At 40.3% G+C, this 19,508-nt stretch overlaps 2 protein-coding genes across 2 annotated transcripts; one reads left to right on the forward strand and one right to left on the reverse strand.

Moving 5' to 3' along the window:
- Nucleotides 1-8,879: 8,879 nt before the first annotated feature.
- Nucleotides 8,880-14,815, forward strand: LOC308369179 (uncharacterized protein; the record flags this gene model as incomplete). The annotated part of the gene is made up of 9 exons (XM_080843523.1): nt 8,880-9,212; nt 9,351-12,189; nt 13,115-13,339; nt 13,641-13,697; nt 13,825-13,887; nt 14,057-14,317; nt 14,411-14,479; nt 14,628-14,675; nt 14,772-14,815. 9 exons carry the CDS (start codon nt 8,880-8,882, stop codon nt 14,795-14,797), a joined length of 3,921 nt encoding a protein of 1,306 aa, XP_080699649.1. The 3' UTR covers nt 14,798-14,815.
- A 1,935-nt stretch (nt 14,816-16,750) lies between these two features.
- rps13 (ribosomal protein S13) lies at nt 16,751-19,114 on the reverse strand. Its single transcript, XM_080843123.1, has 6 exons — nt 19,043-19,114; nt 18,327-18,375; nt 18,136-18,214; nt 17,777-17,946; nt 17,269-17,369; nt 16,751-16,829 (listed from the first exon to the last, which is right to left on the reverse strand). Exons 1-6 carry the CDS (start codon nt 19,063-19,065, stop codon nt 16,796-16,798), a joined length of 456 nt encoding a protein of 151 aa, XP_080699249.1. The 5' UTR covers nt 19,066-19,114; the 3' UTR covers nt 16,751-16,795.
- Between the last annotated feature and the right edge of the window lie 394 nt (nt 19,115-19,508).

Below are 19,508 nucleotides of genomic sequence, written 5' to 3' on the forward strand. Positions count from 1 at the left end.
TTTGTTGTGATTGGTCTCAGCTGGCTATCTCCGTCATTGAAATATCCATTCAGTAATGGGTCAAGGAACTCCTGGTGTGCAATATCTGCCTGTCCCCATACTCTGGCCTGAACATGGGCTCTCAGGACATGTTCCTTCAGAGCAGCACATGTGGGTGGAAGCTTGTCACTCTCTGCCATGTGCTTGCAGAAAAGATACCATCTCAATTCTGGGATATTGTCAATCTCAACCCCCTTTGGTAAGTATGCAGCACATACAAACTTGGCCAAAGTAGATAGCTGATCCTCTGTTACTTCACTTTTTTGTGAAAGCATCTGTAGAGCATTGAGGACACAATCATCTGCTTTCAAGTAGATGTTGAACCAAGTGGTCTTTCCTATTCCAGAAAAACGCCCAGTGTTGTCTGCTCCTGTGAATGCATGAAATGCAGGTAAAGACTTTGCATGGTCTGCACCTAGAGCTGTCCAAATTGGTTCCACTTGCAGAATCCCAGATGTCATTGAAATACAAGTATCTTTCAACAGACTCTTATAGTTTGCTATGACCAGTAATAGAACATCAGTGTCAGGAGAGAAGAACATCAGCTTTGCATCAGGGGGGTTGCGATGTGATGCCAAAACTGCATGATGAATCAACAAGGTGTCTGCTTCTTCATGGTTGTTCCTTTCAAAGTGCAGTTGGGTGTTGCTACTTGAGTGTCCTGCAGCAGAGGATATGATGATCTTGGGGGAGTTGTTACTGTATACAATGGTTTTTGATGCCAGATACTCTGTGAGATCTGCCTTTGTCTGGTCATGGGATAGTAAACGGCTCATCGGAATGTTCTTGATGTTTGTATCATCTCTAATTTGGTACTGGATAGGGTCATTTCCTCGTCTTCTTTTCTGCCTTGTGATATGCTTCAAAGAATCAGCCTTGTATGTGTCAAATAACAGAATGACCTCATCATAGTCTCTGGTTAGAGTCATTAGTCTGTCATAGAACCACTCACTCAGATCTTTGACTGTGCCTAAAGTTGCTGGCTTTGTCAACTTTTGAACAACCACCATGCCATCTACAAGGGCAATTTTGCGAGTGGGATGAGCATTTTGAATAGAACCATGAAATTCTATGTCCTCACGTGCAGGTTGTGGTTGCACCTCATTGTCTTTGTATTCCTTTGCAAAACTTTCCAAAAGATGTATCAATTTAAATTTGTCTGAGCATGGAAGTATCCCCACTGGGGGCAAAGAGAGCTTGTGGTGTTTGCGTGAACTCATAGTTGCCCACAGCCTGCTTTTGGTCAACATGTCTGTTTGACCTGGCTGTTTGACCTCTTTGACATAGTCCTCATACAATTGCTGTCCATTCTCATCAACACTCAATATTTGTGATACAAATTGTTGTGGGACATAGGCATGTGTGATCATGTTGTACAAGTCATCAATTTTTGAATGAAAATTCCGAGAAACTGGGGACCTGTTTAAAATGATATACGGTGAATTTGTATTAAAGACCCTTTGAACTATCTAAAAGTGCTGTATAACAACTTTTCCTAAAAAATATTTATCTCAGACTTACTTTAATTTCAACTCAGCAAAATATCAGCAAATAAGCCTATGGCGTTTTTAGTGTAATAGTACACCATTTCCAAGACCCAAAATGACTACATTAATGACTTCTGAAAATTGTCAACCAAAGATTTTCTGATTCTTCAGTCTGTAAGGATTCCAAAAATACATAGTTTTACAAATCCCCCCAAAAATTGAACGAACGAATTGGTCTGAACATAGTGTCTTTGACTATCACCTCAACATTTTACAGTAATTTAACCCACCATGGGCAATGCTGAAATCACTGTTACAGATAGTACAGCGTGCAAGACTGTCATTGTGATTTACTTTTATAAGACAGGGGAACATCTTTGTATCGCTCTCCCAGTGCCATGGTGCCCCTGTTCCTAGATACACTGAACTGATTAATTCGGTTCGGGAGAAGAGATAAAAGCCCGCCCACACTGAAAATTGATTGGTTGACTTACCGAATCAGGACGCTACTGAGGCACACACGCAAAGTCTCGAGGTCCCTCTCCCTCTCTGTCGTGCGCGCTCTACACAGATGCTAACGCGGTTTTGAGCACGTCTGTCTCGTGTGCGCGGTCTTGCTCGCTCGCTCTAGATTCCGGGAGATTTTAAGTAATTTGGGGGCATCAGGGAGACGTTATCAATATGCGGGAGCTGTGGCGTGCACACATAGACACTAGGTGGTGGTAACGCACCAGGACTTTTGCCCTTTATCAACGAAAATGCCCTTTTGAAACTTTTTTTGAAACTTTTTATATATATATTATTAACATTTTACTGAGGTTGGTTTTGAAATGATCTTTTAAAAACCTAAGCGATTAAAAACGACTGAAACAATGCCCAAAAATGAGCCACGTCCCCCTTTCACAGACCAGACTCAATTCTCTTCCTTTGTCACGTGCACTCGCGCTGGCACGCGCAGGGCACCACATGCGCTTCAGTAAACAGAAGCGTCTCCAGCATAGCAGGCACGGTCGCAGACCGGCATCTTCTCCCGTGTTCCCATCAGCCAGGTAACATACAGATCAAGTAAAATCGTATAGTTTGCCCTGTTATATAGGTATACGTTTTCTGTTGTATAGGTTTTGTCAGGCAACATAAATTAACACATATATTTAAAAAAAAAAACGGGAAGTGTCCTTCTCTTCCCCCCTGAGCACCTGCCCCCCAAAATGTCTGTGCACGCCACTGTGCGGGAGACTCCCGGAACTTCTGGGAGACTTGGGATGTCTGCAATATTTAATAGCATACTGTTCTTCTAACATTTTACAAGATGAACCCTAATTAGTATTGAAGGTCAGACTAAACAACTATTTCCATTACAAGTCATTTATTTAATTGCCACTTGTGTGAAGTAATTAAAAGCAGGAGAGGTGTGGTAATATTTTCTTGTTCTTGCTGCTAGCTCTAACCAGTAGTAGTATTTTAAAACATGGTCTTCTTTGAAGTATACTTTACAAACAAAGAAACAAAGTGCTAAGTAAATATTACCTTTTAAAAATCAATTAAAAGCAGGAGAGGTGTGATAATATTTTCTTGTTCTTGCTGCTATCTCTAACCAGTAGTAGTATTTTAAAACATGGTCTTCTTTGAAGTATACTTTACAAACAAAGAAAAAAAGTGCTAAGTAAATATTACCTTTTAAAAATCAAGTGTTATATAATTGTTTAATTTATGCTATGCTTCATTTAGATATCTATGCATTTGAAGGCAACGTAGAATTATATAGAAATCTGAAATAAATTACAATTTACTGTTATTATTGGTTATTGGACACATTTTTATTTATTTTTTTAAAGCCAATTAGAAATGAAATACACAAATACATAGCTGGTTTAGAACAATCTATCTATAAATCCAGGAATCTCTGTGTGTCAGTCTGTCTAGGGCGTATCTCCCTGACAGTAGTTACGTTAGTTATGAGATTTCGCATGTAGCTTACGCATGTCATGAACCTGTGCATCCTTGATTTAGAAGATTTTTGAATCTATAGTTCGCGAGATATTTGTATTTTACCGTTTGCCGTAGGCACTATGGGTTATCGTTTCCCGTAGCAAGTCCCACCGATTGTGCACCGAAATGACGTCACAATCAAACAAGCTACGTCACGATCAGAACCTATAAAAGCGGATGGTCAAACTCGATTGTCAGTTTTTGCAACAAGACAATTAGCTAAGTGGCTTATTATTTACACATACTGGAACAAGAAAACACAGACTACATACGGCAGTGAAACAAGGTGAGTTTCCTATAGATCAAACATGGTCTGAATGGAAACCATATGGGACCATCATACCTTTCAGAGTAGTCTGTCTAGGGCGTATCTCCCTGACGGTAGTTAGGCTACGTTAGTTATGAGATTTTGCATGTAGCTTACGCATGTCATGAACCTGTGCATCCTTGATTTTGAAGATTTTTGAATGTATAGTTCGCGAGATATTTGTATTTTACCGTTTGCCGTGCATTGAAATGCATTGGGTTTAGCGACGCGATTTCTAAACCCAATGCATTTCAACGGCAGCCAATCCATTGTGACGTAGACCAGCGATTTGGGCGTAAAATTGCCTATTCATAACATTACTTTTATTTTGATTAAACGCACACTTAAAGCTGAGCCAACCAGACAAGACTAGACTACACACTGTAGATCTGATATCAGATCAACTTCAGAGATGTATACACACACACACACGCAGACCGTTTTTTATTAACCATACCAGCGGTATTGATGTGATAAATAATTGTAACATACTGTAGCCTAGGTATAGCCTACTTGTTTGTGCCCTTGCATAGCAAACGTGCATTCGGACGTTAGCTGGCAACTATGTCAGTCAGTCAAACAAACTGCTACGCGTTGCGTCTTTGAAGCGTTTTTTTAGGTGCGCTTAAAAGTTGAACTATTCTCAACTTTCCAGCGCAAGGCAGGGAAGCGCACCGCTTCTGTTTTGGCCGCTGCACTTTGCCAAGGCGTTACTGAAGCGTTTCTGCCTGAAAAAAGACGCGTATGTGTATCTGAGCCCTTAGCAGTATAGAGTTTTATATAGAAGTACCTCTATACTCTTTGGTTTTATGTGCAAGAGTTTGCACTGCGCCTTGTGCATAGGAGTTTGTAAAATGGTAAAGGATGTAACATTTATCTCCAGGACTAGCTGCAGTACAGATAAAACGAATGCAACTTACCTGAACATGTTTGCGAAGGTTCGATGTGGAGTTTTTGAACGCTATGAAATGACAACAATGCTGCGACCACTGATCTCAAAAAGAACTTTCTTTTTGAGATCAGTGGCTGCGACCTGTGGAGGGCGCGTCGATAACGCATAGCTAACTGACCTCTCCGTTTTTACCCTCTGGTTGCCGTGTGCTTGTATTCCAGTAAACAAAGATATGTGTACTTTTATCACAATACTCATTTTAATGAAAGCACAATGGAAATGTAACGGAGTAAAGAGTAGAATTCTAGTTCAAATATTTACTCGAGTAAGAGTAAAAGTGCAGACTTTATAAGGAACGCAAAAAGTACTCGTTACCTGAAAAATTTACTTTTTTACTCATTTGTGTTCCTTGTAGCGTTACTACCCACCACTGAAGGACATTTATTAGCTTACGATCTGTCTGAGAGTGGGCTGTCAAAGCTAGCATCATCGAAGTCATACAGTACAGTAGGCTACATACATTCATTACAATTAACCTACATTTGAGTCCAACGGCATGACCATTCTTACCCTACATTCTTACCCACACACTAGCCTACTTCAGTGTAACCTGTACCTATGTGGAGTGCAAATATGTCTTGCTATTACACTACCCAACAGCTCTACGTCTGCTAACACAACAGAATGCATAATTCCTACGGGCACTGCACTAGTATATTTAAAGCAAAATGCCCCCAAAAAAGTGTGTAGAACTTGATAGTAACTTAAGCAATGTCAGTCAGAAAGCTGTCTCACAGCATTCATTATGTGAGGTCGATATGATGATGATTGAAGTAGGCTATAGAAGTATAGAAAAACATCCGATCTTTAATTTACATGAATGTACTACTCAGAGACACGTAGGCCTACAAAACAATATGGACACAAACAATGCAAAACAAACTTAGGGATACAAACAGTGGCGCACACGATGCCCAGCTTCATCCAGCCTCACTCCACACGTCTCCAAGGTAGTAAAACGCTACAGCACTCAGTGCAGGCTTGGATCTTACACACATAAACACACACACTTTCGATTAGCCTACTCCGCTGGGTGTAGCTTTCACGAACCCAAGCACACCACAGACAAAAGGCAACTCTGCCGATAGCTTCCCTGCTGGGGCTATTGATAGTTTTCAGCTGACGTCAGAATGACCAGCTGGAGGGCAAAAAGGACGTTCCAAAGCTATTTAACACGGGAGTTAATACAGGAACCACCCACCTTTCAAGCTCTTTTAATATAAGTTAGTAAAATGCCAGACAGCTGTTGTTCGGTTGGCTGTTTAAATCGGCGAGGAGACAACCCCGGATTTAGTTTTTAATCGCATTTAAAACCCGCTACCGCTCCTGCCAGCTGATACAAGAAGTGTTTATTTCGCCGTGGCTGCCAGCTGATTGTATGCGCCTTCTGGTTCAACTTTTCTCGGACACACAGTAAACTGTAGACTTACTTTTGGAGCTGGAAATAAAAGCAGTCACCCTGTTCTGGTCGCCTAATTTGTCAGAATAACTACCTAAAATGGGAACAAATCAAGTAATAAAGACAAGAAACAAAGCATCAAAACGATTCAAATGGGATTACCCAGCTGCTGATCTACCTTAGTACCTAAGCAAGCAAGTAGGTTAGGCTAGTGTATTTTGTCATTCAACTAGTAATACTACAATGTCAGTAGAAAATATATGGGAAGATCATTTAAGTTGTCATTCGCCAGACAAGGTTTTCGTACTGGTTTAAACTAGGGAATTGTTTCAAAATATAACGAACATCGTTGGGTAGGCTAACGGCTGCTAGCTTACAGCAGGTACCTCGCTAGCTGGTACCTAGCTAACAAATGGCATTTATCTTTGCTCTTATTATGAAGATGGGTTTTAGCTTTCACCTTCCAGACGACATCGTTGTGAACCCAACCACTTCTGAAAATTAAATAACTATCTGTGCTTCTGTAGGCTTTCTGTTTCTTTCTGTGAGATGTGTATGGGGACGGATTTTCTATTAGATAGATGTAAATATCTCCACACTGGAGCTTAGACAGGGACTGTGGGGAGGTTAACGAAATAAAAATGTCAGGACACCTGCAATAAGTGTATCACAAGTTCCTAATTTGTTTTCCCTTGTGAATATTTCTGTCTGGCTATAGTGGTATGGTCTGTGGTTGATGGCAATCGTATTTGAGTAGGCACTGCTCGGCGTTTTTCACTGTTTCTCGCTGTTTCGCTGTTCTTTTTGCCCGTCAGCTAACAATTGTTGTGACGTCACTGAAAACTATCAATATCCAGGTGCACTAATCAGCGTGTCTCCCCCTTGACCCTACCCCGTCACCAGTAGGATACCCACGATACGTCACTAATGCGACACACCTCCACTATGCCACAATTATATGAAATTAAATGTGCTTTATTTGGCAGAGGCCTTCAAATGAAACAACTTACATACGTTACAACATGAGGAAATCTGTTATTCTGCTAAAAATACGTAAGGCATCAAATTAGTTTCAACCTCAACAGCCACTAAAATACTGCCAATCAGTTGATACATATACAAATCCAGGGTGCAAATGCTGTATGCAGAGACAGGCAAAGACAAAAAGTAATCACAATCTAGCACACATGTTTATGGAAAAAAACAGAATGTGTCAGACGAAAGTCCTTTTTCAGCTGTACAAGCCAGGTGCAACTTTGGTTTCCATGACAACAAACTAGTATATCCATAGAAACCATTGTTTCGTTCTTTTTTTGGGCATTGAAAAGGGAGTCGCATAAAAAAGTTATTTCCCACACTTAACTTATGACAAATATGTCGCTAACTGTCTCTTACACTTTGCACTTTGCTCCAAATTTGCCAGGAACTGCCAGCTATAGGCAAGCAATTCCAAATTTGAATGTCCCACTATGTTTTCGAAACCTCCTGACACAATTTTAACTGCTGGGTTTCTGGTCCTGGCCCACAACCAAAGATAAGGTGCTTTCCCACTGCACGCACCTTTGTGCGTGGAGAAATAAATACCTATACTGGAGGTAGGTGCTTAATGTGTGGCCCCAAAACTGCTAGTTGGGGTTTGCAGAGATCGTCGACGCTTATTGGTTACACCCGATCTGAGTAGAACACAACAACAAGCACCTTTTTTTGCATCATTGAGAATTTAATTTGGTTCAAAACCCATCTTCCTTTTAGAACTTATACAGTGAGTCGTTTGATCATGTTGATGGGAAGATAGTATACGACTGCTTGACATTTTTTTTATATATATACCTGTGACGTCATAGAAGGTGATAAAATTAATTATGTAGAGAAAGCTGTTTCTTTTACATTCACGTATATGGAAGATAGAGGTAGCCAGAGCCATGTAACCATGTAGATGTAGACATGGCCCTGAGGGTAGCTTTGGTGTGTATTTATGACGCGTTATAGACTGTCTGTCTCTCTGAGTTAGATAAATATTCATCCAGTTAGAACTTTAATGATGTAACAATAAGATGTTGGTAGAGGCTACTATGACATCACATCATTGCTGCCCTTTGTCAAAAGGGGAACACAATACAGTACCATTTCATAATACATTCAGCACTGGTAAGTACAATTTTTTGTCTCTTTGAAATCAGATTGGATTTACTTCATTTAAAACCAGCCAGAGTATTCTTTACTAGTCATTGAATACAGCAAAATTAATTATACTTAAGGAGTTATCATGTTGACCTTACTGTCGCTAAAGGAACACAATCAAAATGTCTGCTGAAATGTAGGTTTTGGTGTGGGCAGTGTTGGTTTAGTGATCTTATATTGGCACTGCAACTAGGGATTTTTTGTGCTTGGACTTGATCGCGATCGAAGAGCAATGGCTACGTAAGCGTGTTGGTATGGTAGTTCCTGCACCATGGTGAAAAGCCATAAGACAAAAAGGACTGAGAAGTGGGACGTTCCTATAAATGTTCGAGCCACTAAAAGGTCCCCCTAGTTTCTGCAGTGGAAAGGCACCTTTAGTCAAACGGATATATATCTGAATGTGGTGTTAGTGGTGTTTTAACATAAAAGGTAAGAGTACCTCTACACACCCATGATTGTTAAGCTCTATTTAACTCCTTTCTTTCCGCAGTTTCTGTTCATCCATCTGACACATAAGAAAGTGACATGATGGATAACAGTAGCGGTGAGGTGTCATGGCAGGAAGGGTTGGAGACAGGACTGTTACGGGAGCGAAGCAGACTTGATGATGAACCTGAGGCTGAACATCGCCTTTTAAAGCAGGAAGTGTCTGCTTGCTTGCTGGATTTTAAAAGAGAAGTAATGGACAGGGAACAACGCAGATCACCTCAAGAGTTTCAGCAAATAAAACTGAAACCAGATGAGAAGACATGTGAATGCACTGGTAAAGGTGTGCCCCTGGACATGATGGCTAAAATGCTAACCAGCAAAGATGATGTTGCTGAAAGGAGAACAAGAAAAAATACGGAACAGGATTGGATTAAAATAAAAAATATGTTGTTGGACAGTTGGAAAGAGCAGAGAGAACGTGGGCTTCCAAATGAAAAGAACATCATGCTAACCACGGATGAGCCTAAAGTAGTGAAAGAGCCTCAAAGGAAAAAAAATACGAAACAGGATTGGATTAAAATAAAAAATATGTTGTTGGACAGTTGGAAAGAGCAGAGAGAACGTGGGCTTCCAAATGAAAAGAACATCATGCTAATCACGGATAAGCCTAAAGTAGTGAAAGAGCCTCAAAGGAAAGACCTTCAAGCAAAGTTTTATGAGGACAAGGAGGATGACAGGAGATGGTTGGAAACCTTTCAACCTTTGATGGCTATGGAAATGAAAGAATGGATGACCGGAGAATTGGACAGCATAAAACAAGACCTGAGAAGAGAGATGGAGGAGCGGGACAGAGCTAGACGGACAGAGGAGAATCTTTACCTTGAAAAATATGTCCTTGTGAAGCAGGAGATTACATTCCTGGAAAAACAAGTAAAGTTATCTCAACAACAGATGGCTTTTTTCAAGACCACAAATGAGGAATTGATTCAGAAGGTGAGAAAACTGGAGACAGAGATTCTAGTGAAACAAGAGCGGGGAAATTGGAGGGAAATGCAGCTACTGGAGAGAGAGATGATGAAACCAAACAGAATGGTGGAATATTACAGGGAGAAATATGGAAAGGAGAGGTATTTGGCTAATGACCTAAAACGATTTGAGGAATTGGCAAGCAAATCATTTAACGAAGCTGTATATGGCACAGACATTGATGATATGGAGATTACAGAGGAGAGTCAAAAGGTTGTGGTTGAGGACCAGAGGGACATTTTTGTTTCAAAATCTGTGGGTGACATTGAAAATGAAGACGGTCTTAACATTAATTCAGTTAGATTGGAAGAGGAAGAAATAGTAAAAATTGATGTGGAAAGACCAAGAATGTTGGAGGAAGAAAGGAAAGGGGTGGAAGAGGAAATAAGAATATTGGAAAATATGAGAAAAAGGTTTGAGAATAGAAAAATACTCCAAAAAGAACAATGTGCGGAAGATGAAGAGACAATGGTCATAGAAAAGAAACACTTCATACACCATATGCATACTGGGGGAGATGAGATTAAAGAGATGATCCCAAAAGATTTGAATGAATACCGAGAGGACATTCCTGTGATCGAATCTGATTTAAGTGACCCAGATACTGAGGATGATATTTCTCTGAAGGACACTGAGACCATCTCTGCATACTCCCAAGACATCTCTATTCACAAGCCAACACTGGACGAGAGGGATGAGAAGGAGGAAGAGAAAAATAAACTTGAGGAAGAGAGAAAAAAAATGGATGAGCAAGAAAGGAAATGGGTAGAAGAAGAAATAAGAAAAGGAGAGATGATCAGAATGGAAGAGCAAAGGAAGAGAGAGGAAGAAAAGAGATTAGAGGAGAATAGAAAAAAGCTGGACAAAGAACAAAAATGTTTGAGAGAGGAAGAGAAAATTGCCATTGGAAAGAAAGACCTGACACGCCATCTCCATGAACTCACCCAAGCAGTGGAGAAAGGGCCAACTCCTGATGAAGCTGCAAACTGGACAAACACAGAGGAAGTAAAGATTGAAGAGATAATCCAAAGAGATGTGACTCAGTACCAAGAGGACATTCCTGTGGTCAAATCTGATATAAGTGACCCAGAAACTGAGGATGATATTTCTCTGAAGGACACTGAGACCATCTATGCATACTCCCAAGACATCACTATTCCCAAGCCAACACTGGACGAGAGGGATGAGAAGGAGGAAGAGAAAAATATACTAGAGGAAGAGAGAAATAAGATGGAGGAGCAAGAAAGAAAATGGGTAGAAGAAGAAATAAGAAAGGGAGAGATGATTAGAATGGATGAGCAAAGGAAGAGAGAGGAAGAGAAAATAATGGTGAAGGAGAAGAGAAAGCCAGATGCGGTGAGGTTGGAGATGAACAGAGAGCAAATGGAGGAAGAGAAAAAGATGATGGTTGCAAGAAAAGAGAGAAACAATCTGTTAAGGCGATTGGAGGAAGAGAGAATGAGTGCCCTGAAAGAAAAGGATACAATCAGAGCAGGCACTATAGATGGGGAACCCTTTTATTCAGAAGAGGAACACTCAGAGGGTTTTCACCTGCCAGCCTCTGAGAAGTTTGAGGATTCATGTAAGATCCAGAAAGCTCAAAAGATCCAGATTGAGGACATTGACCACGACTCTGAGGACAGCATGGTTGAAGAACTGTGCCAAGATGATCAGAGTGACATTGACATTGAGACGGAAAAAGAGAGAGACATTCTGTTTTGGCAAATCGAAGAGGAGAAGCAACAAGCAAAGAGAGAAATGCTGGCAGACATTTGGGCAGAGGTGATGGATGGGGAACCCTTCTATTCAGAAGAGGAATACTCAGATGGTTTCGACCTGCCAGCCTCTGAGAAGTTTGAGGATTCATGTAAGATCCAGAAAGCTCAAAAGATCCAGATTGAGGACATTGACCACGACTCTGAGGACAGCATAGTTGAAGAGCTGAGCCAAGATGATCAGAGTGACATTGACATTGAGACGGAAAAAGAGAGAGACATTCTGTTTTGGCAAATCGAAGAGGAGGAGCAACAAGCAAAGAGAGAAATGCTGGCAGACATTTGGGCAGAGGCGATGGATGGGGAACCCTTCTATTCAGAAGAGGAATACTCAGATGATTTCGACCTGCCAGCCTCTGAGAAGTTGGAGGATTCATGTAACATCCAGAAAGCTCATGAGATCCAGATTGAGGACATTGACCACGACTCTGAGGACAGCATAGTCGAAGAACTGAGCCAAGATGATCAGAGTGACATTGACATTGAGACGGGTCATTTAATGGAGTTTGAAAGCAACATCAGCAGCTTCACCAATATGAGGAAACCAGAGTCAAGCGCAGCAGTCCATGAGGACCAGTCAGGGAAACTGTCAACTAAGCCAAAAGGTAATTATACTGATATGAGTATTTTTTACAACAACTTGATTAATCACAACATTTGAACATGACCCGCAAGTGGTTATGATCACTTTGAACCCACAGCTGCCTTTTATTGGTGAGCTAATTTAAAAAAAAATAACAACTGTGTTACCAGGTGCCTATGGTTGTCTTGTTGCTATGAGCTAGCTAAGGACACTTTTAAATAACGTGTTCATCATACGTTAGCAGCTGCCAGCAGTTAAGATATCTAATAATAACTAGGATATTTCATAGCCAGGTTTGTTTTCTAAGACTTCTCACACCTCTCGCAGAGATAAGTGCTCCATAGCATCCCATTAAATGCAGTCTAGTGGAATACACATCACCTGTTACTTTATCGCTATGGAAGACTGTGAGAGTATGAATGAAAGAGAGCCCCATTCAGTTAGTTACTGTATGCATTACTAACTACCAGGTGGAAAAAAATGTATTCCTGTGTATAGGACGCACCTGAGTATTAACCACAGGGCTGAATCAATGTACAAACTGTGGTTAATAGTTGGGAAATTACAGTAAAGTTAAACAGATCTCCCATCTCCTGTAGTGAGACCAAAATAATTGTGTCTGTTAAAAAGTTTGGAGCAGATTTGTTTGCGTTAAAAGGAACATCATAGACAAAATGACTTTGCTTAATGATATCCAGGTCATTTTATGTTTAGAGTTCATCAGTGATTTTCTGTTTCTCCTAATGCTCTTCCCTAAGAGATGATTGGTAGACCTGCCATGTCATTGGAACCACTTGGAAAAACACCAGCAATTCCTTCATGTATGAATTAATTAAAAGGCTGCCCACTTCTAGTGGTTCATACAATCAAAACTTTAGTTTTTAAAATATCTACTGTTTTACTGATTGATCTAATATCCTTGAAAATCTTTTATTATCCTAATAAAGATGACCAGCAGAGTGATGGTGGAAGGGTGCAAATGATAAGGAATGAGGAGCAAAGGAAATTAGAGATGGACAGAAAGAGTCTGGAGGAAGAGGAAATGACGGCTCTGAGAGATGACATTTGGACAAAAACAGTGAAAGACAGTGAAAGACACCCTGGTGAGAAAGACTTGAGACGCCCAGAGGTATGTATGGCAAAAGGCAACATCAAGGACAATGAGGACAAAGGTATGTGTGCTTTTAACAGATACAGTAGGTACTGTACATATATACGTGTGTATGTATATATGACTTAAAAAACTTCTTGACTACTTTAACTTGAAGATTACCATTACCTTTTTCATCATTAAACTATTTTCATTCTCTACAAAGAACCTATGATAAAGCTTGAAAAGACAGAACATGGAAACTCAGAGAATATACTGCTGCAGTCACCTTTACAAAACGGGACATAATGACAAATCTGATTTGACTTAACTGTGCTTGAAAATCATGCACAATGTTCACATTTATATTTAACCTTACACAGATCTCCTCTCTCCTATTCTGGGAAACATGTCACCAAAGACTCTGTCTCCTGCACGAGGTATCTTCACACTTTACTGTTGGATTGTTTTGAGTTGTGTGTACAATTATTGTATTGATTATATTAATGACTTCCTTCCTTCCAGTAGTTTTTCAGTAATTTCAGTGTGTCTTTGGCCTCCTCATAGGTATGATCGGTAGGCCTCTCGGATATCTGGAGCCACTTGGAAAAAGACCAACAGTTCCATCATGTATGAGAACTCATTTAGTCTATATACTGTATATCCCACACCCAGTGATTGACTCATTGTAGAAACTGGTGTTAAATTGTGTTTGAACCGGGTGCTGTGATATATTATTCTAGCATTAATGTACAAATTGCCTGAAGTCCCTCTCCATGTTTTGTTATCCTTTAAAAAGACATGGGCATGGACCAGCAAGATGATGCTGGTGCTAAGGCCACAAAGAAACCTAAAAAGAAGGTAAAAGACAAAAGAAGGAGAGAAATGGAGAAAATGAGAGCAAATAGTTGCGTAGAAACACTATTGGCAGGGCCTTCCTCTGACAAGAGTAACCTAGGCCCTGAGAGCACCTCAGATTCAGTACACCACGTGATGCCCCGAGAGACTGGGCCACCTGCTCATACAGAGCAGTTTGGACAGCAGTTAACACAACATGAAGGTAAATGTCATTATAAGACATTTCTATGAGACAGTAGGGCCGAGATACATCTTTTAGATCAATTTACATCTTTTTTTTGTCAATCCTCAATAGGGCTTCCCTCTCTCTCTGAGGAAAATGTGATGCCCCAAACTTTGCGCCCTTTACAAAGTATATTCCAAGGTAACTATAAACATCACTGTTCATGTGTGTTTGGGCAGATTTGTTTGTGTGTCCAACAGAAACATGTAATGGCTTTCTAGACCCTTTTAACATCATTCATGTCAGTGTCAAATGCTACAAGTTTCAATCCACTTTGTCCTTTCTTCAGATGTCACTAGGCTGCAGCCCCTTGGCAAAAAAACAGGGATGTCCCCAGGTATGACAGTACTCTGGTCATTTATAGATTCACACAGTATTGATTATGTGTTAACAGAATACTTCCTAACAATTGCTTGATTCGTTCTTTTTTCAGATTTGAATGTTTTCCGTAACAGTTGACAACCATCTACATATTTGTATGCATTTTAAAATCCTAAAAACAACAAACAATAAAAAAAAAAAGCATGAACACAAAAGTGGTTTCAGTGTCTCTTTAATCCAATATAGTGATTACACAAGCATTTTTGGGACATCCAAATGCCATTATGTGTACCTTAGATGCTTCACAGTCAGGAAATACATGAATCCTTCACTGTAAAGTGAAACGCAAAGTCAAGGAAAAGCAAGAAATCTGCATCCAGCAGTGACTTTCTCCTCTATTATGAGCTTAATAGCACATTTCCTAGCACCCGAACACCCTAGGTGGTTTTCTCACATTACTGTATCACATCAGTGTCACCACAGTGATTCTCATTAGACGCCACCCACTGTGGACCACCTGCATTCAGGCATCAGATGATATGAAAGGGCTGGGTGGATGCTAACTCAAACCTCACACTGTTTACCCCAAATATTAGCCCTTTGAAGCTAATCTACATGTTTTGCTGGTGAACCCTCGCATCCTGCACTGGCATGACAAAGTCTGTCTCATTACAAATTTCTCCATTACACGTTTTTTTTTGGGAGATTATACTTTTCATCTTTGTTTCATAAAATATAAAACACATTCTAGGATTTTTATAATAACAAAACAAAAAGAGAGGTCAAATGAGCACAGCGTATTACAAGGACTGCATTACCATACATTCTGGACCTTTACAGTCAGCGCTGCAGGAGAAGGGCCAAGCGGATCATCTCTGACCCTAGTCATCCCTGCCAGTCTTTTCTCCCTCCTGCCTTCTGGAAGGCGATATAAAAGCATTAGGACTCATACCAGCAGATACAGGGATAATTTTTACCCACATGCCACCAGGATGCTGAACTGTCCTTGAAATGTCTTTTTTTGCACTACAATAATTTTTTTCTACCCTTCTCTATTCTCCAGTATTTAATTTATTTTGTATTCTCTAAATTGAACGGACATTGAGCAAAAAAAAAATATTTCATTATATATGACGATACACTTGAACTAGACAAACTAGTCGTATCAATAAAGCAGATCCACACAAAGTACTCTTTTCAGAAATCCTTTTATTTTCAAAAGTTTTCTACCAGAAACCAGAGCAGATGCTGTTGAGGTCTCCCAAGTTGAGAGGTTAGAATAAGTATTAAAATCCTAACATTGAAAATATATGGAAATACATTGCAGTAAAAATCTTCACAATCAGAACATTTTGCAGATGAGGATTAACACTGCCGATACTAACTAGGTTAGCTAAAACAGTGTATGAAGGGGACTGGCAGTATTGGCACATTATAGCCACACCGCTAATTTACCTCCAAAGTTTATATAGCACATAAGAAATATCTCAGTTCTTATAGACAAAGAATGGGATAATGAAATGTGCATGTCCATAACTGATTACCTAAAATAATTAGCCATCTCAAATAGTTTACAGAATCTTCCACAAGTTGCATTACTCTACAGATTATCTACAGAAGTTAAATGCTAACACTAAATACCATTTCACAGCTGCTGGGCATCTAAAAAGAGGCTGGAAGTGTGGTTCTTTGACAAAACGTTCCCAAGTTCTCATCTCACAAATGTATGACTTTACAATCGCAGAGAACATGGTTTAAACCTAGTAAATGATCGAATTTAAACTAGGAAGTGCTGAGATCTCCCCTCGGAATATTACTACCCTTCCTGAGCTCCATACATTTTAACCTAAAAATTGCCCCAATACACCATCATACTTTTCAAATACACACTACTGTGAGGATCAAAATTAAGTCCCAGCAATGATCTGCCCTGGACTCCATTGCATTAGTAACTGCTATAATTTGAGAATCAAAACATTTCAGAGTTCAAGATTGACTTGATGCTTAAACCAGCTGGGTGTTCCTAGTGATCTATAATGTAACAAATGCCTAGGCAAACTAGTTGTATCAATAAAGCAGATCCACACAAAGTACTTTAACAGAAATCCTTTTATTTTCTCAAAAGTTTTGTTGCATTTATGCCACCAGAGCAGATGCTGTTGAGGACTCGCTGCAAGTAGAGAAAGATAGAGGTTAGAAATAGAATTTTAAAATCCTAACTTTGAAAATATATAGAAACACCCTGCAACTAAAGAGCTTCACATTCAGAACATTTTGCACATGAAAATGGAGAACACTGCTGATACAAACTAGGTTAGTTACACAAGAGTGTATGTATGAAGGGGACTGGCAGTATTGGCACATCATAGCCACACCGCTAATTTACCTCCAGAGTTTATATAGCACATACGAAATATCTCAGTTCTTATAGGCAAAGAGTGGGACAATGAAATGTGCATGTCCATAACTGATTACCTAAAATAATCAGCAATGTCAAATGATGGGCCACCTCAGGTTAAATTCGTTATTTAAGTTTTATGGTGGCATGCCATCCTTCCTTCTAGTTTTTAGAATCACACTGTCTTTGTGAAATACAACTTGGTACATACTACTTCCAGTTGGGAGCGAGCACCCTCTTGGTCTTGTAGTAACGGGCCAGCCTGTGGATTCTGCTCTCAACCAGAATCAGACGGAACTTGGCATCCTTGTCCTGTGCAAAGAGAGGGAGAACATTTTTTTACTGAAATTCTTATGGCCAAAAACAATGACTACACCAAAACAGGAACTTTACTTAAGAGATGTGTACTGCATGGTTTTCCCCTCCAGTAATAGCCCATGGGCTCTGGAAAGGTGTAGGAATATGCAGGGCTACGTCCACACCAGCCTGAAAGCCAGGGAGCGTCTTACTTTACAACGTCGTGGAACGGGACTATACATCATTGCACAAAAAGTGCTAAGCTCCCATACGCCACACGGACAGAGCCTTATGAGAGCAACCTCACAGGATGACCACGTTGGGCAATTAGTTTCAGCATATTACATGGCAATGCCAACAAATGTAAAAATGAGATAAGCATGCCTGTCATCAAGCAGACTTGACAAGACAAAAAAAAGTACCTTTCGGCTCCTCTCCAAGTGCTTCCTCACAGCGACAGCCTTCTTGATCAGGTGGTACAGATCCTCAGGCAGGTCTGGAGCCAAACCCTTGGATTTCAGGATCCTCAGAATTTTGTTACCAGTGACAAAGCGCACCTGAGCCACACCATGGGAGTCCCTCAGGATCACACCTGCATGGAGCAACAACTCAGGTCAACCACTAGCATGTGTACAGAAAACACGCTGAAGCTTAATATTCCTTTAAAATGTTCCACCATAAATAAAAACACCCTTATCTGCTTTTTATCTCAGCCATTCCACTAAATTAAGGCATTGGCTTCATGTTTGTCAATTGTACAGGCTGCAGCCAAGACACATACCAATCTGAGAGGGGGTCAGACCCTTCTTGGCCAGTTTGAAGATCTGGTCTTTCACATCATCCGAGGTCAGTTTAAGCCACTACGGAGACAAATACAGTAATTAATGCTTCAGATATATACTGAACTAACAATAGACCTGTCATGAACATAAAACAACAAGCCAGGTAAATAAGGAAATCCTTTATACTTACAGTAGGAACACTGCGTCTGTATGGGAGCGCGGACTGGGACAAGCCCTTTCTGTAACAGGGAACAAAAAAAAAAAAAAAAAAAGATACATTATACACTTTAAGGATTGTCACTCAAGCAACGGCAAGGTGCCTATAGGATGCTGTCGGAATATGCAGCACGCCGTCTGTCACAGCGAGAGCCAGGGAACAATTCGCGAGCCACGGTTCAATATGCAAAGCTCCCATATTACACACGGACATAGCCTTACAAAGGCAACTTCATAGGAGTCACAACGTTGAGTGAACAGTCTGATGTATTTGACGTGATGTGCTAAATGTACGTTTGCTAGCCATGTTAGCGTTGGCTACCAATGAGTAGCCAAACGAAGCTAACGTGATTGTTAAACATTGGGTAACAATAGCGAACTAAGGGTCATCTGCATCTATTTAATCATATTGAAGCTTTTTTCAGGTTTCTGAAAACGGGATTAATAGATGTATCAAAGTGAGTATTTAATACTCTCCGTCTAGTCTGACGCGTACACATGGCCTGAGCTGCATGGGCGGCCATCCTTTTAGCTTACGTTGAGTATTTGGCCCTCGTTTATTGAGGCCAGTGTAGAAATAAAATATTTCATCATATGACTGAAATGTTCGCTAAACACTTAATATACGTTCTGAGATTCGTTGAGAAACTTGTATTTAGGTTATTCGTTTAAATAAAACTAATTGCTTACCCGGGAGCGTGCATACGACCCATGATGGCGCACGGTAGAGCAAAGGGAAAGAAAGAGCAAAACGAGGCTGAACGGAAGGAACTATTTCAACAGGAAATGACACTTTCAACAGGAAAAGAACTCTATCGGTTTTTTTAGTTTACTGGGAGGGAAAGTAATCGAGTCGCCCCCTGGTGGTTGTGTTTTTTTTAACGCTGAGCGAAAAGAATGGGACACATACACGCCTGGTCATAGACACAAGTTTATTCTTATGTATATGCGCCTGGTGATAACCATAACCGGTCAGGGCATTTGGAGCAGTCCTGTTATTCACAGTGAGGTGGTGTCAGGGAACATGAAGGACAAGGCTTTTGTTTTTGATCGGCCAAAAAGGACACATGTAATCCTCTGCTGGTTTTTTCTTCACTGGCTCCCCGTAGGTGCTATAATTAAATGTATTTCCCCCCTCTCGCAGGATTGGCACTAT

The sequence above is a fragment of the Sprattus sprattus genome (assembly GCF_963457725.1).
Source record: "Sprattus sprattus genome assembly, chromosome: 8".
Lineage (NCBI taxonomy): Eukaryota > Metazoa > Chordata > Actinopteri > Clupeiformes > Clupeidae > Sprattus > Sprattus sprattus.

Bases quoted from the DNA above. Each gene is read 5' to 3' on its own strand.
- rps13 (XM_080843123.1), bottom strand. From the start codon at position 19,065: ATGGGTCGTATGCACGCTCCCGG. The intron at 17,947-18,135 runs GTATGTGTCTTG...TGCTCCATGCAG, and splicing joins TCTGACCCCCTCTCAGATTG to GTGTGATCCTGAGGGACTCC. The intron at 16,830-17,268 runs GTATGTACCAAG...CTCTACTTGCAG, and splicing joins CTCGCTCCCAACTGGAAGTA to CGAGTCCTCAACAGCATCTG.